We start from the raw sequence: 27,778 nt of genomic DNA, 5'->3' as shown, positions 1-27,778 counted from the left end.
ACGTAAACAAGAGGAAACGCTCATTACGTGAACTGCAGCGAAGGTTTAGCTATCGAAGGAATGACCAGGTTATAGGTGATATTCAAGCGGGTGTCATAATGCCAGTTACTACATTTCACGAGGGAGAAAAGGAGGAAGCTGAGTCAGTTCAAGAGGCAAGTCAAGAAGAGGAAGAGGCAAAGTTCCAACTCACCTAAAAGCTTGCACACCTCAATAAATTAGAGCTAACAATCAGCTCATAATGAGCTACACCTCCCAGCTGTAAAATAATGAGCTTGCACCTCTAAACTTAACAATAAAACTCCAACAAAAAACAGGCCAAGGCCAGCCCCATTGAAACCAGTATACAAGCCCACAAAGGACAAGGTGGACCCTCCAAAGCCGGCAAAGTCCCAAGGTAAGTGCATAATCCGAAACCTTTCCGTACAATGATCATTGCAGACTTACCACCATCATTGGATATACATAAATAAAAACAAAGGAGATAGAAAATACAATAAATTATTGTTTCACAAAATAATTGCAAAGAAAGATATTAAATGCATCAACATATTAGAGCACTTTTCTTCCGTATTATAATATTATTAATTTTTTCCACTTCATTGTTTTGTCACACATTCATCTTAGTGCCATTCTCATTTCTATCACAATCTTAGATATTGATGAGCTTTTTAACACTGTCATTAAGATGCCATGTAAAATTACTCGAGCTTAATTGTAGGTTATAAAGAATGTTACGCTTTAAGCCTTACGCTATCTCATTAAAATCTGAGACAACTTCTCTCAATTTTAACTATACAACTATAACTCTACTAGTTGTATCCCTCATTTATATCCACATTTTCTTTATAAAGATCGAAGATAATTAAATTTTCATATCTAAGTGTCTCCTTCTTTCTAGGTGTATTTAATGGTAAGATGGGGATATTTTGCCAATAATTAAATAGTTTCATGATCAAGTACATATAGAAAAATAATACATTATCTTAAAAGATATAAATACTATTTACATCTGGGATTAATAACAAAATTTATCTTTATATTGTATGATGCCTATCTATTTTCCATTCCACTATTTTGATGATTGGTTATATTTAGTATGGGGTCATATTTCACTCCGGAAGGGGAAATATGTGATTAATTATATCTCAAGATTATTTGGCCCTTGATAACTTTTTAGTTAAAAAGTGCTTTGCATTCCCAATTATTAAAACATTTCGTTAATATAATTTATATCATTTTTCAAGATTATTATTTCAATCTTGAATTCAAGAATGATTGCGATCAAGTTGGAATTAATTTTGAGGTAAAAGCCAAAGGAAGAAATAGTAGGGGCTTGGATTTTGAGAACTTAAATGTGCTCAATACTTTTTCTAGTTTAACCTCTATATTTTGAGATTAAGTTTTCTTGTAGCGTTGCATCAATTTTGTTTAGAATATTGAGTTTACATTCAGACAACACAAAAATTGAAAGAAGTATCTTGGGAAGATGGGCTTGATTTTAATTATTTTTAGGCATCTTAAAAAAAAATCAATCCTGCAGGGGCCCCAAATTATTTATGGTGAAAACTACGTAGATAGTAATCATCATACCCATATTTACCAAATGCATGAAAACTTATAAACTTGAAAACCTTATGCTGAGATTAAGTCAGCCAACCTTGATCTTAAGAATCCTGCTTGAAAAGACAAAAAACTGAAGTACACTATGTTTATTTAAAATCACGCAATCCTCTCGGCTTAATGTATATGCGATATATGTTAGATTATTATACTTTTAGAAAGAGAATTTCGCCTTAACACTTAAGATGCCTGAACATTAGATGTTGTGCTGACTCATAATAAATTTTTTTAATTTACTTTTGAATGTGAATAATTTATTTCTATATGGAATTCTCATCTGATATGTAATATAATGCTTTCAAACAAATACAATTATGTTTTGAGCTAATTTTGATAAACACATTCTTATGGAAAACAATTTAGTCAAATGCTGGATGCAATGCTAGAATTTAATGAATAAAATGATCAAAGGGTCCCTTAGACCGTCTTTATGAATGACCAAAATGATCCAGCCACAATTATATTAAAATTATTTTTGGCTCATGAAGTATTTAAAAAAGGAAATCAAAATGTCCCATGAGGACTATATTGATTCCTCTCTTAAGGAATTGAAAAGGGAACTAAAAATGTCCTTTAAAATATAGTTGTGGAATATTTTGGTCTTTCATATAGAGTCAAAGGACCATTTTTGATTATTTTTCTAAAATAATCGTAAAGAGACTTCATTTTCATTATTACATACCAAGACCCATAAGGAGAACTTTGCTTCTCATTTTAGTTTTGAAATCTCACGCTTATATTGGGATAATTATATGCAAGTTTTATATGAAAAATATACTCTTATACTCTGATTTTTAAATTTGTTACTTTTAAATGGATAGAAAAGTTATTATAATAAGAGTCGACTGCATAACATGTCTCATGCATACCCCACAAGCAAAATAAAAGAAAGCTAGGAAGTATGTTATTTCTAATCGCCGCCAATGTATAACAACCAATCATAAAATATTAACCGAAAGATAATATTAGAGGCTTTTAGCGACTAAAAAAGTACATAATGGCAGTTAAGTTATACGCTAATCTTTTTACAAATCAATTTAAATTGATAGCTACTGGCTATGGTCTTTCAAACTTTAAAGTTCACTTTTGGGGATCTTCTTTCTAATCATGATGCTATTTGTTGTTTATCACAGGTTTTTAATGACTTCCTAAAATTACAAATGAATTACATTGTAAAAAAAAAAAATTCGTTCTTGGTTCCTACAAAAATAATATTAGGAAGCATGTAATGAGTATTCAAATCATCATGCATGAGATATTTCCTAGCACTTGTGTAATCAAGCTAATTTTAGTCACTATTAGCCATGCATACTCAGGGCTTTAGATATAAAGCAACTTGCAAGCTATGCAAGCAAATATTTATATTGAGATATTTCTAATTTATTCGACCACTTTTTGGGAATGGATCCTTGCAATGAAAGAAACAATATCTCTACTTAACACCTACATTCCAAATAATCATTAAAATAGGATTATTCCACGCGACAATATTATAATCACATAGCACAAAAAAAAAAACATAATCCTAAATGCCTAGGGTTGGCATACTTATTGAGTGTTGGGTTTGTGCGACATTTAATAGATTGTTTTGATGTGTTCTATTTATTGTGAACAGAAAAGATTTAATTTATTCAATGTATAATTTCATTTTTAAGTTGCTTTTAAATGTAAAGGGTTTTTTATTTGGATTTTTGTGAATTTTATATTTTTTTTAAAGATTATGAAAACACACATTGAAGGGCCATTTTTTCTCTTTAAGGCATGCCTATCCATTTACGATGTCCTGAGATCCATTAACAAAAGCATCCATTTTATGGATGAAAATGAATAGCTTGCATGAAAAATAATGTGAGTTATTTTATATAATTTTAAGTGATTCTCTCATGTTTGATTAAGGCGAATGAGAAATTTTGCTTAATTTGAGTCAAGAAACTTGCTCATTAATTTTACTTAGGTTTGAGATAATTCATGCTATTGTGCTACGATGAATTTTAGATAAGGGTCTTAAAAGAGCTTACAATTTTAGATTTAATTTTAAATGGTGGATAAGCACCTAATTTTTGGCTAAAGTAACTGGAAAATTCTTAATCTATATTATAAACACCTATTGTTGGGTCAATAGGTGCGGGTTAAGTGGCTTTAGTGATCAAAGGACCAAGAGACCTCCTATTTAATTTGAGTCAATAAGGCAACTATTAGATTGGGTTCTAGGTTGGAAAAATATATTCATCCACTTGATTTTGGGTTCAGGAAATGAATATGAATTTTCAATAGCTTTTGGAGATAAGGAAAACATAACCCAGTCCTATGGTTTTTTGAGCCTAAGGAAAGAAGTTATTGTGATATTTGTGTCATGTAATGAGTTGAACTAGTTTTTGAATTGTGTTCAAATCAAATGCAAAGAAGACTAAACATTTTTTGCTTCCAACGTGAGAAGTTGAAATCAAAAGGTATTGTTAAAACCAAATTTGGGAGTTTCCAAAAGTTTTTAAGTATGTGTGTCTTTCATTTCAATTGAGTAAAAAAATGAACATATTAGGCTTCAAAAGTTCTTTGAAAAATTTGGGATCATTTGTTGACTTTTGAGATCAAACCAAGATATGAACAATTCTAGATTTTTGGCTTCTATATTGATTAGAAAGATGTAAATGAAGGTAAAAATTAAATAGAGAGGCTTGATAATATTGGTCAATTAAAATCTTAAAAAAGGTTGCAGTTCTTATTTATTTACAATACAGTATTATTTATTATTTGCAACTTGAAGGAAATTAATTTAGTGTAATTTGCAGTTAGGATGACTTTCTTGATTTTTAATTTTTTACTAGTTATAGTTTAATTAGAAGGCAAGATATTTTCATTGGAATAGGGATTTTACTATTTTATTTCATAGGTAATTACTTTTGATCGATACTATTCTATATTTGAAACCTTTGAGGCTAGAAGCCCCAGAATGCATCCTCCTGGATTCCTGTGCTTACCTGCTGATTCCGTGGCTTTCCTTGTGCTTTACTGTGACGTTTGGGATTTCTATACCTGCTATGAACCGTGGCCTTTTCTTGAGACTTGATGTGCCGGTTGGTTTTCCCTGTGCTGAGAGCCGTGGCCTTGAATCCTTGTGTGCCGTTTGGTTTCCCTGTGCTGGAACCGTGACCTTTTTCCTTGAGACTTGCTATGCTGTTTGGAATTTCTGTACATGAAATTGATGGCTTTTTATCACTCCATTTATGGGAAATCTTGGGTTGTTTGGTTCCCCTCTCTTGCCTATATATATGAGATGTTTTGTGATGAAATGGATGGTGAATTATTGTGAGCAAAATTGCTATTGACCTGCGGGTTATTGGAAAAGCTTGCGAGCTTTGTCCGTCTTCTTTCTCATCCCCTCCGGAAATCCTGCGGGCTCTTTCCAACCTTTCTTCTCGGGCTTCTAATCTCTTCGTCTCTCCGCAAGTTCCACTCCACCTATATCTTTCTTCTAGTTCCGTTGGTAAAGTTTGTTGGCTGTTTTGGTGAAGTTGTTGGTTGTTTTGGTGGCATTTGCTGGAGGAGTTTGGTAGGACGTTGGACCCCTTTGCAGTGGTGGACCATTTGGTTTGCATATCTAAACATAATCTGAAATATATATTCCTACAATCGGTGCATGTGAGGAGTCCTCTAGTAGGATGTTCTGAGGATAGCTTTTGTTTGTTTTAGTTTGTTTCTTTTGTTAACTTTCTTTTGCTTTGGCTTTGTTGGCTGATCGCTTCTTTTCTATTCTGAAATTTAGTTGTTTATTTAGCCTATTTTGTTCTCCAAGTGGTGTCTTAAATTTCTAAAGAGCTAGTCTTGAATTTCTTTGTTCTCTCTTTGTGTTTTTGTTTCAAGTTGCTTGCATCATATGTGGGCTCCAAAAATTCGTGCCCCGACCTCTTTGCGCTTCATTATTAACAAGGAGAGTTGTAACGAGTTAAGGCTCTGGGGTAAATTTTCAGAAGGCATATTAGATTTTACATAAGACATTACCCAGAGATTTCATCCTCATTTTACGAAGACATTATAATCTGAGTTATGGTTCCCATAGACGCAAGCAAATATAGTTAATTACCGTTCCCAATAACGAGAGAGAACTCGATTAAGGCTAATTGTTAAATAAGTCAAAATTATTACCTAGCATATAATAGTAGTGATTTTAGGGTTTGATTGGTTTTGAATTTTGGAGTTTATGATTTGAAATTTATCACCATATACTTAAAGTGGATGATGAGGGAATAATGATGGGCCCGATCAATATCTTATGGTTCCATTGCCCCGAGTTGTCATGGTCCCTAATTTGCTTAGTCAAAGGAGGTAGTTAATCCAACCTAACAGAAGGAATCTTGTTGGCAACCATAGGTTGCTTCATCAAAGAATACCTTGTAGACCTGATGTTGATGTTTGTCTAAGGAGGTGAATTTAAGTAAACCTTAGCTAATAGAGGGATTTATATCTTATCGAGTGCACCCTATAATTCATTACTCAAAGGACTTTTAATCATTATGGAACATAAGGGCTTTGGCCGTGACCTTAATATAGTGGTGTCATTTTGCAACAAAACTACTCGATCATAGGGCATGTGTCCCTGCAGGTGAAAAATCATTTGAGAATGAATTATGCTAATACATCTAACAAGACATCAGCTCTTTGTGAGCTGAAGTTATTCTTAAACACATCATCCTCGCCAAACTATTGCAAAGTGTGGAAGGATTTTGGTTTTAAGCTCTTGGTGATGGATTTAATTTTAAAAATCTAAACTCTTACTAGGATTTGAGTTTAGGTCTTGAATGAATGAATAGAATTTTGAGGGCATTTTAAAAAATAAATAATTCTCTCTGGTAAAAAATTTCCTGTCAACACAGCTACTGTCGGGATGTTTGAGCAGCTTTAGAAAATTCGCAAAGCATTCTCAGATCCTGCATTTAGGAGCTTGATGTGAAGATCAGAGCATATGTGAAACTTTGCATAACGTATTTTGCACTTTCATTACACTTATATAATGTGTTCTGCATTTTCATTACATTAATACAATGTATTTTACATTACATTTGCACAATGTATTTTGCATAAATTGACCTTGAATGTTGTGCTTGCATAATACATTCGCATTTGAATTTTATTCACTATACTTGCACAACACATTTTTCCTTGCATAACATATCTTGTTCACTATTCTTACATAATGCACTTTACACATCATTATTGTATAATGCATTTTACACTATCAATATATTTGCAATATACTCGTATGATGTATCTTATAATTGTAATAGGCTAAGTGCTATATTTAAATTTAAAATCTGTTTAATGGTGTATTTGATTTGCTTGTGTAATCACTATCAATCATAATTTGAGAGTGGCTTAAACAATTTTACTATTTCCTTGAGTGTAAAATCTTAATGAGCTATGAAAACAATCAACGCTTTAAAGAACTTAACACTATATTAATTTTCTCTAGATTAGAAGGCTTGTCCATGCAAACAACATATAGGACCCGATTTACATATATCATATATCGAGCCAACTCCAAATTGAATCAGTTTATTTTTAAGCAATTAGATCATTTTGCTATATTTCAAATCAATTTAACAACAACAACATTAAGCCTTTATCCCACTACGTGGGGTCGGCTACTTTCAAATTATTTGATTATACTTTCCAATCAATTGAAATAATGCATTTTTTTTTTGTAAATGAGTTTTAAAGGTTTTGAAAGGGTATTGTCAAAGATGAATTCCTACATTTCAAGTGTTGGAAAGTATAATCCAATGATTTGAATGTGATACTATAACCATGGTTTTGAAAATCAGACCAAACCAGCCGGTTCGAACGGTTGAACAGTGAACCGGGCATGTGGCCGGTTCGGTCCTCAAGAAAAACTGGCCCAACATCAAACTGATGGGAACTGTTTTTAAGAACCGACCAGTTCAATGCATAATTTTGTTAAATACTTTAATTTAATATAAAATTAATATATTAGTTAATAAAGTCCAAAAATTATATAATAATCATTAATTAACTATATGCACATAGTTCCAACTCCCAATGTGAGCTCTTTACTCATGGAAAGAATGAAAGCTATATAAACAATATAAGAAAAACCTCCAAAGTGATGTGGGACTAAACAACTAGTTGTGTCATGTGTGTGAATGGTAGATTACTATCATGAGAATTTTTTGAAAAAAATTTGCATACAATATTCAAATAAATTTGATACATAATATAAAGATATAAATTATATATATATATTTATTATAAATTAATAATAATTTATATTAAATTTATAAATTTATATGTAAATTAAATCTATATTAAATGTGAATAAAATTTAAAAATTGGTTTAAATTTAAAATTATAGAAACTATTACTTTTGTTTTTTTAATAATAAATTTATATTTTTGCATGATAATTATATCATTATTATTCTATTTAGATAATATTTAAATTTAAAATTATAAGTATAAATTAGTTATATGATTTATATGCATAAATTATATTAAAATATTTAACATAATTAATAATAATTTATATTAAATTATATACTTATATATAAATTAAATTTATATTAAATTTAAATAATATTATGCGTGTCGGGTAAGCATTTGCTTTTTAGTCTTCCTGGTCGAATCTAAGATACGATAGACATGAGGTCTTTTGTATGCTCTCATTTTACCGGCCAAATCAAAGATCAAAGGACGCGGGGTCTTCACATGTTCTCATTCTTTTCCGACCATAACAATGATCAAGGGACGCAAGGTTTTCTTATGTTCTCGTTCTTCTCGGCCATATCTAAGATCAATGGATCACGGATCTTCAAAACCTGTTGTTTTAAGCACGAGGGCGAGATGTATGCTTGTTCTCTATTTCTTTGTTCACTTGCAATTATTGTGTCGAACAAATCATTTGGTTTGGAATGGTGGCTTGTGGTGTTATATGTGGTTGTAGGCGGCCAACAACAGACTAGTGGTTGGTCGGATGATGGGAACTGAGTTAGATGGGAAAGTATAATGAAACAAAGACTTAAAAATGGTAGTATGAAATTAATCGGGTTAGGATCGATCAAATGAAAATGAGATTGGGTTTCACTTGTAAAGGAATCGAGGATGAATCGCATGTGATCTAGAGGATGGAACGCTGGGTCGACCAAGCGTCAAAGTCTGAATTGCGAGAGGCCACGTGCAAGCGTGATTGGGAGGGTAGGTTGGAGTCGCGGGAGGCTACGTGTGTGCATCCGGGCGAGTCATGAGAAAGAGAGGGCTCAGGCTGGGGTCTCACATGAGGCGCCTGGGTTGGGGTCGCCGGAGGATGAGCACAGCAAGGTCGCAGGAGGATCGGAAGACTCGACTGAGAGTTCCTGTGTGCGACACAAAGAGATCGAGAGAGAGTCGAGTAGGAGTGAGGCTCCTACATGCGGCACAGAGAAACGAGAGAGAGAGAGAGAGTGGGGGGGGCTCCAATTTCTTGTGTGTGGTTCTTTGTGCGGCTGAGTTCGATACGGAGAGAGCCTGGGGGGTCTTCAGCTGGGTCTCTTTACGAGTACGAGTGCTATGAGCAATTATGAGGAATTAGGTTAGCATGTTGATGGGTTTGTGGTCAACATATAGCCGTAAAAAAGTAATCAATATCTAAAATATGTGATAGAAATGAGAATGCTAAGATAAATGTGTGATAAAATGATGAAGGGATAATTAATAAATCATTGTAATATGAGAAAATATTGCAGCAACCTCTATTGAAGAAAAGATGAGTGAAAAATATTTAGATGGTTTTGATATGTATAAAGAAGAATAGAAAATGTTCTAGTTAGATGAAAGATAAAACTTGTGCTAAAATTTCATGAAGAAAAAAGTGAATACTTAAGCTTATAAAATGTAATAGAGCTGCACGAACACATCATCAGCCCACCCCCACCCCACCCATCCAATATGCGACAAGGAAAATGGAATATGAACTTAATAGCCATGGTTTTCAGCCACTCCCCGTAAGCTCTTTGATACACAAAAAATGAAGTCGCACAAGTTCAAAATATCTTCCCAAGAAGTCCAATGCTTTTAAAAGGAAGGTTAAAAAAATGTAAAATTACCTGCCTGTCTTTCATGTGGTACAAGAATGTTCCACCATATGTTTTTCTATCTAAAGGCCATCCAATAGTATGAAGCACAGCGCCAGGCTTATGTTTCTCTTCTTCAATTTCCCAAACCTACACCAACATAACTTTTCTAGCTTAGATATAACCAAAAAGCTATTTATATTAGACAAGCCTAGGCATAAATGATGAAAGATGTAAGAAGACGGCAACTTAAGTTCTGAAAAAAAAACTGAGACTAAAGAATTGAAAGGACATTTATTAAAGTGCACGGTTTAGGAGATGACATGCTACAAGTTGATCAAGATTTTGACCAACTTATGGAAATTCGCACATATGTAACACTAACTTAGAACCATGCGGAATCAGGACATAATTATCAAAGATGTGGATGGAAACTTAATTGGATAAAATTACCTTGCTCATTAACTCAAGCTGAATTAAATAAATTAAAGAAATTTGATTTGCAAGAAAACAACCAAACTTTTTCACTACTTTCAATATAACTATCAAAGATACCATACAAATCAATGCAATGCAGCACCAAACCGGCAGTAGTCATGCCAGTCACGCTTAGTTTAATTAGTTATAACTCTTAATAACACTTCTACAAGTCTAAAAGAATAGTAATTCAGTCCATGTTTTCCATTTTTTAGAGTACATATAGTACAACTTCCAGTCTCCTTGAATATTTATTTTATTTTACTGCATCCATCAGATTCCATTACTCTTTGAATGTTCGGGTATCTTCATTCCATAAGCATATTTAGACATGATTCAAGCAAATCCGACCAATATTGAGACCAATCTCTCTGGATGCACAATCCAATAAAACCCCTATATGAGGATTAGCGTCACATTCGGAACATTTACTTCTCTTAAAAAACTAAAAATATGTAGTTCAAGCATCGTTTTAGGAGTTGCAGATACTAGCTCAAGAGTTAAGAATGCTATCATATTCTTTACATAGAGAAACAAACCTCATACTTGCACTTCACACGCAAACCACACAATGGCAATAAACCCATGTTATATGGGAATTTCTTAAAATCTATAGCAAATCAAGCTCTAGCATACAGAGCTATCTTTGTTGGAAAATACTACTAATTATCATTATTTCTTTCACCAAGCACATCAACCAAAACTGAAGCACTGAAATCAGTTTGTAAACTTATGAACAAGGGCAATTCTTGGTAGGATAAACAAACATGCAAAGCAAACTGACAAAAAAAAAACAAGTATCACATTCCCACTTGAAATATTAATATACCAAATAAGACTGCTGATGAAGTTGAACAATGAACTACCTCTTTAATGCCTAATGCATACGTTTGATGTTGTCCTTGTCCCTTTTCTCGAAGTTTATATTTCCTGATTAATTTCTATAATAAGAAAAGAACAACCATGTAGAACAGGAGTCAATGGTAAAGTTATTCAACAAATGCAAAAAAATTAGCTAGGTATAATCGACTATTCAGCAATTATGATATATGTTTATATGTTGACCTCTGATAATGAACCTCTACATCCTTCAGCAAGAAATGTAAGCTTCCCTGTACAATAAAAATTCAGCTATTCACTAGAAAGGAAGATTGAACAAAGCAATCAAATGATGATAAATTGGCATTGTGTAATAAAAAATTGCCAAATTTATAACTGGTCAAGAAGCACATTGATAAATCTCAAGATTACAGCTCTTAACCAGTAACAAGAATTGTAGCCAAAAACAAGAAATCAAATGGTTCAGATAATTCAAGCAAAATAAACAGCAAAGGAAAACAACCACCCCTCGGTAAGTCTACCAACATAAAAGATATTACTTACAAGATTAACAACAACAACAACAAGCCTTTCTCCCACTATGGGGTCGGCTACATGAATTCTTTTTCTTCATTTTGTCCTATTAGGAATCAAATTCTCATCTAAATCTAATAAAGAAATGCCATTTCTATATTTTCTAACTAAGTCTTTTTAGGTCTACCTCTACCTTTCTTTGCATAAGTCAAATCTAATACATCTACTATTCTAAATGGGTCATCAGAAGCCTGCCGTTTAATAGCACAACAAAGTAGGGGCCTAGTTTCTAAATGATTTTCACCTCAAGAAGTCAATTAGCATAATTGATAAATTCCAAGATTAGAGCCCTTAATCAGTAACAAGATATTTTAGACGAAAAGTTTTCAAATGGTTTAGATAATTTAAGCAAAAGAAATAGCCAATGCTTTGCTAGTGACTTCAAACGTATGCATTTTTCAGACAAGCCTTTCTCCCATGTGTAGTATTGGTTCAGACCCCTACCACTTTCAACCACCAGTGCTTTGCTAGTGACTTCCACCACATAAGCAAAATAAACTAAAAATAAAGTATAAAAAATAAAAGTGATCTCAAATTGCCACTTAGTTTTTGAATTCTTTTCACCAGAGAAAGCAAAAAATGTTGGGGCATAGATAAGTGCTGGTTTCCAAGCAAAGACTGGTTCAGCATAAGCCTCAAAACCTTCATTTTTCAGACAAGCTATTGAAATTACTAAATAATTAACAATGTGCTAACAACATCCTTCTGTAGGACAAAAATAGATCAAGAGAATTCGGTTTTACAATAAAGAAAAGAGGAATTTTGATGGCATGCCTTTTAAATCAACGCCTCTTTGAAATGTTTCCTTTCTCGATCCATCTTTTGCAATACCCATGTCATTAGTCCCAATCCCAACAACCCTGTGATTTTCATCATACAGAATCTGTCCAATTATAAAGCTTAGAACAAAAGCAAAATAGGCATGTACTGTTATCATGAAAAACATTAAGAGAAGTACCTCGCTAGCAGCAAAACCTGGATAAATTTCTACACCTAATTCTTCAGCTTTTGCAGCCATCCAGCGAACCAACTGGCTCAAGCTGCATAGATTGAAATAAACATAAGTGGCGATCTGTCAACAAATAGCAGACCAAAAAAAAAACAAACATGAAAAAACTGTAAATTGTAAGTTGAAGGCTAAAGCCAGAAAATTGGAGCATTGTGGTGGGGTTTCTTGAGGGTTTTAATTTGGTATGGGTTTATAGAATTTTCTTGAGAATTATAAGGCTGAACGAGTAATGAAGTGGTGCCGGTCAGCCAAAACAAGAAAACCAAGCAAGGGCAAGAGCAATTATAGGGGAAATGAGAAGAAATAATAAATTTATGCAAGGAATAACTATGAAAACTTGAAGGGCTTACCATAAGGAACCACAAAGATGATTGAAGGGTGATGCAGCAATGGTTGACAAACATTCAAGGCAAAGGGAAAGATCGATTATTAAATTTGTTGGTCACATTGCCTTGATTATGGAAGGATGATACAGGAATAGGGTATCAGTTCAATTGCAATTTTGGCATAAATATCCGATAACAATATTGTTAATTCCATAACAAATAAAAATTCAAAATATGAAACCAAAATACAAATTTATCAAGTCATTTTATAGATAGATCACTTGTCATAAAGATACAGTGGGGGGACATGTAACGAGCTAGATTAAAAGAATCTCAATGGCACGTTTACAAGGTTTATAACTTCATATGAACTCTAGTGAAATTAATAGAGAGAAGAAAACAAATAGGCCACCTCAAAATACAATCTGAGCAATCATTAAATGCATTAACGCACTCATCAAAGAAAGAAAATAAAGCCATAAATAAAATCATAGTAGAACTGCCACAAGGAACATCCCATAATATTGTTATGTCATGAATTGTAAAACAGTTGAACATAAGCTGTTAAGGAAGAAAATACGAACATAAGCTATTTGAATTTTGTTTCAATTTCATTAAAAATATTCTAACTTTTTTTTAGTTTCAATTAGCATTTTGATGGTTTTGATGGGTAGTTCTGGTCCCCGGTTCAAGCCAGCGAACAAGATAAAAAATTATGTAGACAGAAGTGGCTAAGGCATGACACTCTACAAAGGAAGGTCCTACTGCTTCGTCGAAGTCATTGGCTGGAGAGAAGGAAATTCATGGATTCAATTGACCCAGTGAAAGAGAAGGGGAAAGGAGGCTAGCTCGCAAGCTAGGGAAAAACCCCGCAGGTTTGTATGCAAATTCTACACCAAAACTCTCTCCAACTGCAAGAAAAAGCTATAGGGGGAAAAGGGAAAAAATATTTAATGCAAAGTACTTAAAGCACCACCCAAACAACCACTAAAATTCCTTTGAAAACCATAGAAAATAGGGACCAAATGAACAGCACCTAGGGGGAAAACGAAACATTAATACAGCAGCTAATGGGCACAAAAACCGAATGGACAACTGCCCAAACTGAAATGATAGCAGCTAGGGGGACCATGAGGTATTAATACAGCAGCTATTTGGGCACAAAAATCTAAGGGACAACTACAGCTGCCCAAACCGGAGGGACAGCAGCTAGGGGGAAAAAGAGGCATTAATAAAGTAGTTATTGGGCACAAAAATTTAAGAGACAGCTGCCCAAACCGAAGGGACAACAGCTAGGGGGAAAACGATGCATTCATATAGCAGCTAATGGGCACAAAAACTGAAGGGAAAGCTGCCCAAACCGAGGGATAGCTGCCCGAGCCGAGGGGACAACTGGCAAGGGGAAAAATCGAGGAAAATAGGGCCAACGAGGGGACAAACCAGCAGCCCACCAAGGGAAAACAAAAGAAACAAGGTGAAGGATAGGGAGAGACATACCTAAGAACACCAACCTAGCATGATCATCAGTTTTCTTCCATCATAGGGTAACCAAAATAAAAAAAATAAAATATAGAATGATAATCCTTGATTGCATTAAGAAGGCTTTCTAAGCGAAAGCGCTAGAAGAGGTGACCGCATATACCAAAATTAGTGGAATTTGGCCGTTGAAAATTTGGTCATCTTACAAAAAATTTTGACAAAAAACAAATCAATTTTTTGAATTAATTTCACTTGACATTAACAAACAAATTATAAACAACTCAGTCATCAACTTCAATAGTCTTATCCCAACTATTTGGGCAGCTTTACAAATCCTGATTTTTTCATTCATTCATTATGACTAAAAGTGCAACCAAAAGCATTAAACATATTCTTTAAAATCATTTTGAACATATGACTCTTAATGGCTTGGATTTTTCTGCATGTTGACCTGAAGACGGAGATTTCCTTTCCCTCAACACTCTTGAGAACTTTGAGAGCAAGACAAGCAGATGGGCTTAGTCCTCTATAATTTATTAAGGCTGAGATAATGGTTGCAGAGTCCATGGAGTCAAATAAATACAATAGAAAGTGAAAGAAGCTGACATAGCCAAGGTTTAAAAACATAAAATCAAGAATCAAAGCGTTTTGTCTTAGCAAGGCGAGGAGTAAGTCTCAAAATGAGAGAATAAACTACTTAAAAATTATAACTAAGTAATAAAAATAACATAAATAAATAAATAAATTATGAGCATAATTAACTATTTGGAAGTAAATGCCATTGAAATACCAGTAGCAGCATCTATTTTCATCAGCATATCAATAGATGAGTGATCAAGAAGCTGAAGATGATGCAAATTACCTTTAAGTTTTCTTTTTCATTAAGATAGTAATTTAGATTAACTTTTGAACCCCTTGATTGATATCAAGAATTGTATCCTTGTACCTTTGTTCCAAGATATTCTAAGGAAATCAAACTAGTTGGACCCTTTCTATCATGTAAAGCATCATTATCATAATGGATTTCTACAAAATCATGTGAATACTTAAATGATTTAGTAGTAAATTATAGCATATTATTATTATATGAGAATGGTGTGAATTCATAAAACAGCGTGAAGTGAAATCATAAACTTGTTAATACTTGTTTTGTATTTGCCAAGTTTGCACATGATGAGAGATCATCAGGATGACCCAAGGAGGTTGAGAATGAGTGCATGTTCAATGTTTGAAGGCCTTCAAGAAATAGTGTACAAGGAGTGGATGTAATATTTGGATGCTTGTTTCATGGCATACTAATGAAACTAACTGCCAACAGAAATATAAAGGCTATTGGGAATAGCATTGCTATTATGACCGATAAAAGTGCCAAATCATGGAAGGGCATGAGGGTCTACCACTACTACTACACTAGCTATTGGAAGTATATGAACTTTTGGATGTGCCCTTCATACTTCATATGTTGACAAGCGGAACAAATGCATTATAAGCATTATATATATATATATATATATATATATATATATATATTATTGATAGAGAAAATTCAACATGAGTATAAAGTCACTATGATTGGCATCACTCCGTTGGCCCTAAAGATCTTGATTGTTGAGTTCAGGCTTTCCTTTTTTCTAGCTCGTAGTGCTACAACGTCAAGGTTGAGCTCCATCTAAGCCTTGTGCTTGATGTCTTTTGATTAACAATCCCCAACGTACAATGGCATCCTCAAGTAAGCAAATTTTTCTTTGCCTTCTCTGACCATGGAGTCGCTCTCTCAAGTTAATTTCCCGTCACTCTTGCATAATCATTCGTCATCCAATGACCCTCGAATTCTTTGGGGAATAATTTCAATTGTTCAGTTATATGTCCATTATTAAACTATTCGGCATGTTCTATAACCCTGATGACTCATATGTATAATCCTTTATACATGTTGTGTTAAATTGAAAGTATATGTAAGGGGCAATTCGGTAAACCTTGAATTTCATCGTCTCTTATAAAGATCTAATGGGCAAAGAGATTATATTCTTCATTGAGGAAATTGATGTTGGATCTACTTCCTATAATTCGCTTCACTGAGCTACCGTGTGAGTAAAAGGTGAGGCATAGGAAAAGCTGGCGGGAATAACGACGAAGGCAAAGATTAATGGGAAGGAGAGAGAATATACCTAAATCGGGAGAAATGTGTTTGATGGAGAGATCAAACAACACGAGGATGACCGGCAATTCAAAGAGCACATGGAACCTAAGGCTTCAAATGAACACCAAACAGTTCCATACAAGGTACATACAGTTAATGGTAAATCAATGTTTGCAAGCACAATCGTTATAGATGGCTATTCTTATTCTTAGACTTATTTGTTATAGCAACCTAAACACACTAATTTATAGCTTGTTTGCAAGTTTTGATGTCATTCTTTTTTACTCCTTGGAGGTAAGAAACGAGATGAAAATTTTAACCAGACTGAGAATGCTCCCCCCTTTCTCAAAAATCTGCTTTGGACGTGTAACCGTAGTAGTGGCAAATATTTTAGAAGTATTTAACAATCCATCTGTGTCTGTATAAGGTGCATTTGACGGACATCTGCTCCAGTACATATGGCAAAGGAACATCCTATGACCAAAAGTTAATTTCCAAGGGGATTAGTGCATTGTCGTACTTTTAGAAGCAGCATGGATAAAAACATGTCTTAAAGAAACTTCAACTTTTAAAAATAATGCAGCTAAAAATTGACGCAAGGAAAAAGTAGAAATATAAGCCTTTCCTGCCATGTGTAAATGTATATTCAAGGGAAAGGCTAGTCAGCCAATAGCAAGCAGCAAAAGGCATGTGGAATTTTACAGGAATCTGAAAAGGCATAATTTTGTGATCAAACATTGGTCCAATTCAAGCAGTAAAAACTTTAAAGTAAACAACATCAATGTTCTTTTTCCTGTTTTTTCATTATACCCATTTGCACTCATTGTAAGTAATTGATGCAGCTAGAACGACAAATATAGACTTGTTATGCACCTGATTACATAGTTTCCTTTATTATCAAAAGGAGATGGAAGTGATAAATGTTTATTCTCTGTTAGCAGCCAAAACTTGTCAGAAGATACTGGGACTTCAATTGGAGCCTACAGAAAATCAAAGCAAATATCAGAAACAAAAGCAGATCATTGATTCATAATGAAATGGGTAGATACAACAAGCAGAAGTGATGGATTGCATGGCATGATATGTATATAAACAAATATTTTACCCAACAATTTACAACAAGCTTGGCATTGAAGATTACCATACTTGATAAATTACTTGATAGAACTGAGGAAATGCAAAGTTCTGATGCTAGCTTACCTTATGTTAGAAAAATAAATGTATATGATTAATGGAACAAAAATTATTTTTTTTTTAATAAAAGAGGGGAAGAAGTGCGTATTTTGCAAGTCCATCACATGTGTAAAGGATCTAGAGGCAACACAATATCAAAAGAGAGTGAGATGAGAGTGATGACCGTCTACCAAAATTATAAGGCCCTGTACCTCCATTCCAACATAACAACACCCAACAACCAAGGAACTCTAAAGAAGAAGCAAGAAGCTAAGAAATGAAGGAGATGACATTGCCACCTAGCCAACCAAAAAAATGAAGAGGAAACCCCTGCAAAGTAAAGACAACACGAGTAACACGCCAATGATAAGGGAGGATTCAAACCTCCAACCATTCGCCAAAGAAAATTAATTCCAAAAAAGAGAGCAATGATCCAGGAGGCACCAAGCACAAGAAGCAGCATGAAAAATATCATGCATAACAAGCTCTTATCAAGGTTTTTTAAAAAAATTATCGAATTTACCAGTTCATGTAATATCCACAAATACAGGTAAAGAAAGTATATTTTCTTTAGTGGAGTAAATTTAATATTGACAGTTGCTTTAAGTAAATTATTACAATTAATATTTAATAGTATTATATTAAATTAAATGAGTTAAATTAACCGGATAGATGCTTATATTAAATGTGTAAATTGGGAAATTCAGTTATACAGTGGGCCCCTATTCCAAAAGAAATCCTATATGCCAACCGTAACACTTGGAGTGGTGTTCGGTTGGGAAAAGCAAAGGAATTTTTACGAAAGCAAGTGTAGAGTCACTGTAGAGAAGTTCGGCACTTTCCTGTGAAGTAGAGTGTGGCTCAGTGAGGGGAAATCGAAGGGCCGGCGATTTCTATTGTTGAGTTTGAAGCAGTAAAGGGTTCGGGAGAAGCGGAGCAGTAGCATTGGGAGAGAAAGAAGGTTTGCGGCTGAGTAAATTACATAAGTTTTTATTTTGTTTAATAATAGAATTTGGTTAATATTAAAGTTGGTTTTTGTATTAAGTGTAGAATCTTTATTCGGTAAAGGAAATAACACAGAAAGGAAGAAGAAAATTTAAGAAAGAGGAAATAAAGATAAGCAATTTTGATATATGCATAATTGTCATATAGATTTCCAAATAGTAGTGAAAGTCTTTGAAGATGTTGTATTTAATTGTGTCATAGCCTCATAGGTATCACTGATTATATGCAAAAGGAAGGTTACGAGGTAGATGGTTATGAAAGTAGAAATTTATAGTATACAATTTATTTGAATAATAAATTATAGAAATCATAGAATTGGAGAGGTGATTGTAGGTAACTTACAAGCGTAGAAGAGTAAGAAATAGAGGATTCGGAGGATGAGACTATGTAGTCTATGAGGTTAAGTTGTTATAAATGTATAATTTACAAAATGCATGATTATTATATAATATATATATATAATCACTTGATTTATTTGAAGTGATAAATGCATTATGAATATTCCAATAATGAAAACGAATATACATCCAAGTTCTCACGTAAGAATGATTGCATACCTGTGAGATTGAAGTTTAAAATAAGATTTATTATGGTTGTTTCAATATTTTTCTAGTTGATAATAATTTGGAAAGAGATTAAATTTAATGTTGTCAACACATCCTTGTATGCAAGCATAACAATAGACATATTCTAATGAAATTTTGTACATTACAAATCAAGTATGAATTACTATATTGTGAAATCCATAGAATATAAAAAAAAAGTAAAATATTAGCTATAAAAATAATACGATACTTGAAATTACAGGTGGGGAAAAAGGAACCTCAAGGGTAAAAGAGACCCAAGATATGATATTTGTATTATATGTTGGGCAAAAGGGACTCTAGAGACATGATATCTACATAGCAGATGGGGCAAAAGGGACACCTAAAGAGACAAAAGAGACCTCTAAGTGGTTCAATGACGATAATGTCAAGTTTACCTGGGCTCCATTGAACATTCTTATGAAAGTTTAGCTAAATCTTTAAAATACTAATATTGATATTTAGTATAAACTTCAAAGGAAGTAAATATTAATGCTAAATATGATTTTATGTTGTTTTATAAATAATGTGACGTGAAACCACATAGGAATTGCACGTAGAAATTTATAACGATTGAATTAGGCATCGCAACTTAAACTTAATGTTTCACTTTGAAAAGATTTTCGAATTTAAAATTGTTTAAATTGATATGGCAAGTAACCACACAATTGAAGAACAAGATCTCAAAATAATATCAAGAATATAATGAAAACAAGTAGCGCAACAAACAAACAATTCACCACGTAACAAATAGAGAATTCACCTCGAGTTTCCATCACTCACACTCTTTAAAGGTTAGCGGAAGAAGAATCACCACAATCCGGAAGATGTCACCACGAAGGAGAGGAAGCCGAGGTAGAGGTCTAACGAAAGTTAGCCGGAGGAGGGGCTATGTGTAGACAACCGGTGATCCACCAACGTCCGGAGGGAATATGCTTGACTTCTTATCTTGCAAGAGAGCTCATGGGATGAGAGGAATTCCAAGAAGGTGGGCAAGCAAGAGGGCATGCCAAGTGAGGAGGGTATTAAGGTTTGTGAGGTCTAGGTTTGGCGTTATGGAAAGAGCATTAAATCTGAAATTAATTTCAGATTAAATTAAATGAGGGAAAAGAATTTGAAATTCAAATTCAAATTCAAATATGGGTTAGGGGAATTAGGGTTATTAAATCCTCTTTAGAATTAATTACCAAGGAGGTAATTAATTAAGAGAATTAAATTAGGGTGGAGGGAATGATTAGAATTCAAATTTTGAATTCAAAATTTGGAGCAATGGGAGGGGGCCGGCAGCATGGGTGGGTGTGGGGAAATTGGGGAGGGGAATTAAAGCTTCCTAATTCCTTGGCTCACTTTAGAAAAAAGGATAAATAATTCCAATCTAATTTAATCTTAAATTAGACTCAAATTGAAAACTTTTCTAATTTTGCGTGGTTAATTTAGGAAAGTATTCAAAATTCAAAATTTGAATTTCAAATAGAATGAAACCTTTCCCAAATTATGTAGGCTAAATTAGGAAGAGCTTAATGAAGATTGAAATCAACATTAAGAGGGGGAAAAGGGGTGTGGCCGGTGGTGGGCTTGAGAAAGAGAGGGGCTTGGCTGGTGGGGAGAAAGGGAAGGGAGGATGTGTGGCCGGCGGTTTAGAACGGGAGGGGGCTTTGCCAAGGTTGGCCGACGGGTGGGGTGAGGTTGTGTTGGTCGGCGGTGGGGAGGAAAGGGAGGGGTTTGACCAGATAAAAAAGGAAGAGTAACGACGAATCGCAAGTCCCATAATCCACTGGCGGCTGATGGGCGTTGCAAGATCCTCTCCTAGGGTTTCTCCTCTCAAGAACTAATAAAGAAATCAAGCAAGAAAATCTGAAATTTCATTTCATCGACATCAATCCAAATACAAGACCAAGGACCTACTATATAGGACTCAAAGAGAAAGAAAAGATGATGCAATCAAAATTATAGGAAATTATGATTGCATACAAAGAAGCGTCTTTCTTTCAAAAATGACTTATTTTAACAATATATCATAACAAAACAACTTAGACAAAACATAATGTAACTTTTATATTAAAAAGACGACACATACAAGCTTATAACATAAAACACCTAAAGAAGTTTTTCTTTGATTGAGAAGAAAGATACAAATGGGGTGGTCACTTGCGGAGAGAAGAATGAGATAAGAAGCCCAAGACGAATTCATAGAAGAAGGGGAAGACGAAGAGGCATAGCTCGCAAGCTATCCAAAAAACCCTCAGGTTTTGTCGTTCAAAAAACATTCCATAATCTCTTCTTTTTTATGCATCAAAACAACCATTATTTATAGGTGCAAATAGGAAGCCAGACAGCCCAAACAGCCTTCAACCAAACCAACCAAAAAAAGGGAGACAAAAGGCCAATAGGCTGCTCTAGGAGCAGCATCCGAAGAAACCACACGGGGGATAGGAACGGGCAGCCACGGGGAACAGGAACAGCCGTCCACGGGACAGGAGCCAGGCGGAACAAACCGAAAGGCCAACAGAGAGGGAGAGAGGGGATGAACCAGGACATGCATTTATTATATAATAATGAGTTGATTTAAGTAGAAGAACACAGTAGCTCACCAAAAGAAGCAGTCTAATTCGAGACAACCAAGCCCACAACAACACAAAAATCAAGGCACATCCATTGTCCCCGCCTTTGCCTACATCAAAAGGACTAAAATGCCCATAGGGCTACAACTCAACTCAACACACAAGAAAGGGTACAAACATAAATAAAGAAAATCTGAACTAGTACATAAAATATCAAATATATAAGCTCCTCATCGTAGCCATCAAACTACGATGCTTCTGGCGGTAGACATTCCAGAATCTCCTACCGATGTCCTCATCATAATGTCAAGTTTGATTAATTTATGATTTCAATGTTGTGAATTTTATAATCATGTAATTTAACTGTTATTTAATTTGCATAACTTATTGAGCCTAATAGTTCATCAATTATTTTATGCTGACTATTATTACAGGCAAAGGAAATGGAAAACTTAAAACATAATAGGTTCAAGTTTATTTCAATTTATGTTCTTTTGTTTAACATTATTGGTGAGTCTACATCATAGGTATGTAGACTATTCAGTATTGTATTCTCTTTTGGTTTCTCTTGGTGGCATTGTACCTATTTATGTGATAAAATTTGGATTAATTAGATGCTTTCGTGTATTTAATAAATGAATTTATTTGTGGTTGTTTTATTCAACTATTACATTGTTCAGAAATGGAAAAGGTAATGAATGAATATTACGTTCATTTTTGTGGTATTCTACGTTACTGTTAAGGGGTATTGTGTTGTTGTATAGTTCAATTGGTCGTACCATGAATCAAGCCCTTAAGGGTTAAAAAAAAAGTTGGCCTAACAAAGAACTAGAAACAAAATACTCAAACTAAAGGTCAAATTGATAAATCTTCAGCTTGCTCACATCTTTAAAGTACCACCTAATTCTTAAAATGACCCAAAATTACTCCAATTTTTTGTTCAGATGTCAATATGTCAATAAAAAGCCAAATCAAATCTGTTAGTCATCTCATTTAGAATATAATTTATGGTATTAAACCAAAGCAAATAGAAAAGTCATCACTTTTATTATATTAACAAACGTATTAGCCTTTGAATTCCAACAAAATATTTTATTTTTTGCTTAATCAATTAGTAAATAAAAATATATGAAATTAAATTGAAAATTATTTTGTTCATATATTTTCTTATAATTTTGTTTTTTTTTTTAAGTTTGGCAACTAACTACACTATTATTGTATATATGATATCATTTAAGTAATTATAATATGTTTTTATATTTATTAAAACATCATAATTCAACCTCCGGTTGAATGAACCTTTCCTTAGATTTCATTTTTTGTTTAGTTATAAAAACTTCAATCCGCATTAGTATGTAAGAAGGCACAGGAAGAAGGAAATTCCAAGATATCCAAAGCTATACCTCAAAGGTTATGCCCAAAAGAAGATAAGGAGATGACAAAGAGGAACTCAAGAAATCCAAGATTCCCACCACTATGTTGGTCAACAAGTGGTTATTATCTAAAGTAATAAGAAGGCTCAATAATCCTCTTCCTCTTTTCAACAAGGAACCTTGATTTAATGGTGGATAAAAAAATCAAATGATAACTGAAGTCCTAAAGTTGAGTTTCAATAGCTACATATACTTAGCGCTCATCCGTCTCAATTCCAATAAAGGTAAACAAGCTCATCATGACATCAGTTTTTTTTTTTTTTTATCCTCAATTTGAAGACTATGCTTTCTTCAGTACTTTCTTTTAGCTAATTTTTTTCTAATGGTTTTGCATAACTCTATATCTATATGTGCATGTATATGCGTGTGTTTTGCATAACACACAAATATACATGCATACAAGTTGAATGTTAAAACATATCCGCATACAAAATGAGCTCAATGTATCAATGTTTGATCTTGGTCTACTAACTTAAATAGTGAACTTGACTCAACAGCTCCTACCTTTAAAAAGCTGCGTAAACTATTGTTGATATATCTAACTTCTAACTTTAATGAGTTTTGTGTTAAATTGTTCAAAGAAAAGTTTTTAGTGAAGGAAAAGTGCAGTTAATCTTCTAAGAAAATTTAAAAGTTTATAAATTAACAAAATCAATTCATCGATCAACAAAATTCTGAATCAACAATATATATATATATATAAGTGATATTTAATGAAGAGACAGTGTAGTGACGAGATTAGGTGGGGAGGGGATATTGGAAGCCATTACATCTCAAATGATCTCTATAAGAGTATCTAATCAAGCTAATGAGATAAATTGAAACGTTAAATGGACTATAATCAAGCATTGTCTAAACAAGTACATTGTTATACAACAAAGGAGCTATTTCAAAGTTTTAAACACATAATTAGGCCAATGCTAGATTCACTCTGTTATTAACTGCAGTTTGTGATTGTATTCAGACTTTGACTAAGTGAGAGAACAATCCCTAGTATTGTATTTTTTTTAATCAATTTATCTCTTTAAAACCATGAAAAATATATAGAGACCAAGGATTCTTTTAGCTCCAAGTCTAAAGAAATGGCAACACAAATCAAATATGAGAAATCTTTTAAACTTGACAATGCTAACAGTAATTTGAATCTCAATGACACAATCCTCAATAATTTTGCAACAGCTTTTGGCTCCTAAAATAAAAACTATTGCAATCACCCTCCTTGGATTTAGGGTTGGATCGCATCAATAGTACTCCTATATTCAAAAATGTATCCATAGCTCTCCAGTGAGCTCGAATTTGATAGATATTGGATCTCAATGAATGGGCCTAGGTCCTCTGAGGGATATGAGGTAAGCTTGACGTGTCTTAGGAATAGTTGTAATGATGGGGCAGTGGTGAATAGCTTCTCGAGTATGGGCTTGAAGAGTAGCTTGGGTATGGAGTGTTGGAGAGCTCAATTGAGAGATTGAAGAAGGGAAAACGAAAGGCAAGAGAGGGAAGGAAGTATTTAGGAGGAAAGAGGAAATAGGGAGATGAGAAGGATATAAAGGGGGGAGGGGGATGAGGCTTGGTGGGAGAGAAAAAAAAAAAGAGAAGAGAGGGACTTGGCCACAAAGTATCATCGTCAATAGCATTGGTTAATTTACATCCTAATGATGCCTCTATGTATAGGAAGATGACCATTATAAGACCAAGCAAAAGATTATCTTATCCGAAAACAGGACAGGAGTAAAACAAGGAATAAAAACCAACATAAATTGTCAACTGCCTGCAATCATCATGTTTCACACTCAATAACTAACGATTGGCAATCAATAACTTTATGCTCCTGAGATTAGAATAACATTATGCTTTACATATTTCCTGGGATGTGCACAAACTGCTTAAGTTAATTTGCGGTGTATTTAGTTCAACATGAACAAAAAAACTGGAAAATATCAGCTCATTTTGTTGGTTTTGTCTGAAATTTGTATTTTACCCACAGCATACAGATCATTGGCAAAATACATTAGCAATGCTTCTGCATATTTTAATTTGGAAGGCAGTATATAATGCCTACCTTGAATTCCAAGTTAGCGTTAAATCCGAAAGGCTTAGGCTCCAACTGCAAAAGCAAATAGTTATTTGGGCAACGAAGATGGTCAAAAAGAAAATTACCAGCTTGGAATGCAATGGACATTTCTATGGCTTGACTAATTATTTCATCATCTGTCCATTTGATTTCATTATTTCAATAAGTAATGCAATGCAACATAACAATTACATTTGGATGAAAGCAGCATGACAAGTAGATTTTCACAGAAATGATAATAAGCAATAAATGGAACGTTATATATCATCCCTTCAATCGAACAGCACAGATGCAGGATGCATTGGTCAGAAATTGGTCGAACCTAATCTTATTTCAACCTATCAGATTTAAGAAACCAGTTCCTCTTTACAATCTGCCATAGTTGAGACCTGAGTAAACAACAACGGCAAAGAAAAAAAAGGTGCAATGGCTGCTTCTCATCAAATAATCTCTATAGCCTACACAAAAAAAGAATCAACAGCCTTCAACACTACATCTATTCCGATAATCCAAGAAGATTTGCAAGCCAATCTAGAACTACAAATCTTTCAGACCCAACATTGTACTATGAAAATGGCATATATGCATGAAATAGATAAATACTTTAAAAACAATGAATACTGGCAGTGAGAGGACTTGCCCACTTCTGAGCCTTTCTCCAGGACACAGACCGATAAATCCTTTTTCCTCTCCAAGCACAGCTGCTTCAACCGTATGGCCGCCGATAGGCCTGCTGGCCCAGCTCCAACGATGACAACATCGTAATGCAGTGACTCCCGACCACCCGAACCGCTGCAAAAAGCCCTCCTCCCACCGATCGTACAACCGGTTATCGATTTTCGCAAATTCGTGCAGTTGTAAGAGAGTTCAAATAAAAATAAGGATTTCGGAGATATCGCGAGGGCGGAAAAAGGAGAAGAGCCGCTTGATAAATTGGGGAGGATTGGAGAGTGTTTGGAGATGGATTTTATCAGGATATTTGATATGGAAAGAAATCGAAACATCGGAGCTGCTGGAATCTGGGCACTGCCGATTAGAGAGAAATAGAGCGGATTGGGGAAGAAGAAGAGGAAGTGAGGAGTGGAATGCGGGAGAGGAATTGACTCGTGCGGGCACGAAGCACGGCGGTGGCATTCGTCGTGTTCCTCAAACACGAGACACCGCTACAGAGCCCTATTCTGTCCACTTGCTATTTATATTATTGCTTTAGATTACATCGCCGCTTATATGTTAGGCGGATAATATTTGCAGGCTTGATCTGATGGTAGATAATTGTTGGATGGCTGCCAGATCAGTCAGGTTGCCATAATGCCATGTGGGCAACATAACATAATATAAGAATCCGGTACACATTTCTTGAATCATTTAAAAGATTATTTATTTTAATAATATTAGATATATTATCAAGGTTTTAAAAATCGGATCGATCGAAAGAAGAAGATGTTCACGATTTGACCTATTCGAACGGTTGAATACCCACTCAATTCCAGGTCCAATTTTTGACCTGAAAAGACCAACTTGGACGTTTTTGGTGTCTCGTGATCATTTTTCGACGTTCCTGACTCAATTTCGACACATTCAAAGCTATTTGGGGCTCCTACATGCAAGATTAGATTTTGAATCACATTGAAAATTCTCCAAAGTCTGTGACGCATATTTTCGGACTCCTGGAGCTTCGACATCCGAAAATAGGGGGCAACTGATGTATCATCAATAAATTATCTTGATATGACACAAATCTCGATGCAAAATTAAGCCGGAAACTTCAAATATTAAATATGAGATCATTCGAACTCCGATTTCATCAACCTTATTATCAAACTGAGCATCTCGGAAATACAAACCCAATGACACTAAATTCGACTAAATTCGAGCCCAAGTGAGTCAAAATCAAGGACTCGAAGCGCTGTCAAAAAGTTTGAACCATAATTTGAGTTACCAACGGTTTCCAAACATAATGTGCTTATAGTCGAATTGAGCGGCTCGACGATACGAATCCAATGAGCCTAAGATCGTAGAATTCCGACATCATTAAGACATTCAAATGTCTGACTAATGGTACGCGATCAAGGGATTTAATATCGGCAATCCATCCTATCACTCCCTATTTACCCAAGATCTCTCACCTGTTTACAATCTATAAATTGGTCAGTGTAACACATATATCAGTCAGTATTCGATGTATCACGTGCTATAAGATCGATACAATGAATCAATGTATCAGTGGATCAGTAGTATCGGTATCGGTATCTATAGTATCATTGAATCAATGAATCGATGCAATTTTGAGTGACATGTACAGTATGAAATATCAATGAAATCATGCAATGACAGGAAACTCATAAATCCGTACAGTAAAGCCATTCGATATCAATAAATCAATTCAATATCAGTAAATCCATTCAAAATCCATAATCCAATTCAA

The 27,778-nt window shown here is 34.2% G+C and overlaps 2 protein-coding genes across 7 annotated transcripts in view; both read right to left on the bottom strand.

Annotated features, from left to right (window-relative positions):
* Nucleotides 1-17,506, bottom strand: part of LOC110112197 (electron transfer flavoprotein-ubiquinone oxidoreductase, mitochondrial) — a 46,191-nt gene extending 28,685 nt beyond the window's left edge. For 4 of the 6 annotated variants that reach the window (XR_003699987.1, XR_002305005.2, XM_020844333.2 and 1 more), the window contains exons 1-7: nucleotides 17,400-17,506; nucleotides 17,152-17,234; nucleotides 12,531-12,612; nucleotides 12,347-12,455; nucleotides 11,225-11,271; nucleotides 11,026-11,100; nucleotides 9,716-9,832 (exon numbers count right to left, since the gene is read on the bottom strand). Coding sequence is in view for 4 of the 6 variants with exons in the window: in XM_020844333.2 (XP_020699992.1) it covers nucleotides 9,716-9,832; nucleotides 11,026-11,100; nucleotides 11,225-11,271; nucleotides 12,347-12,455; nucleotides 12,531-12,612; nucleotides 17,152-17,216 (495 nt within the window). In the remaining 2 variants the exon portion in view is untranslated. The remainder of the gene's footprint in view (nucleotides 1-9,715; nucleotides 9,833-11,025; nucleotides 11,101-11,224; nucleotides 11,272-12,346; nucleotides 12,456-12,530; nucleotides 12,613-17,151; nucleotides 17,235-17,399) is intronic. The other 2 variants (XM_020844337.2, XM_020844336.2) reach the window with 2 other exon arrangements.
* On the bottom strand, nucleotides 17,400-26,557 carry LOC114579141 (electron transfer flavoprotein-ubiquinone oxidoreductase, mitochondrial-like). The gene is made up of 2 exons (XM_028692885.1): nucleotides 25,994-26,557; nucleotides 17,400-17,506 (listed from the first exon to the last, which is right to left on the bottom strand). The coding sequence occupies exons 1-2, from the start codon at nucleotides 26,355-26,357 to the stop codon at nucleotides 17,496-17,498; spliced, it is 375 nt and encodes a 124-aa protein (XP_028548718.1). The 5' UTR covers nucleotides 26,358-26,557; the 3' UTR covers nucleotides 17,400-17,495.
* Nucleotides 26,558-27,778: the final 1,221 nt, after the last annotated feature.

Source organism: Dendrobium catenatum, unplaced genomic scaffold, assembly GCF_001605985.2.
Source record: "Dendrobium catenatum unplaced genomic scaffold, ASM160598v2 fragScaff_scaffold_178, whole genome shotgun sequence".
Lineage (NCBI taxonomy): Eukaryota > Viridiplantae > Streptophyta > Magnoliopsida > Asparagales > Orchidaceae > Dendrobium > Dendrobium catenatum.
This window is presented reverse-complemented; position numbering and strand designations above follow the sequence as displayed.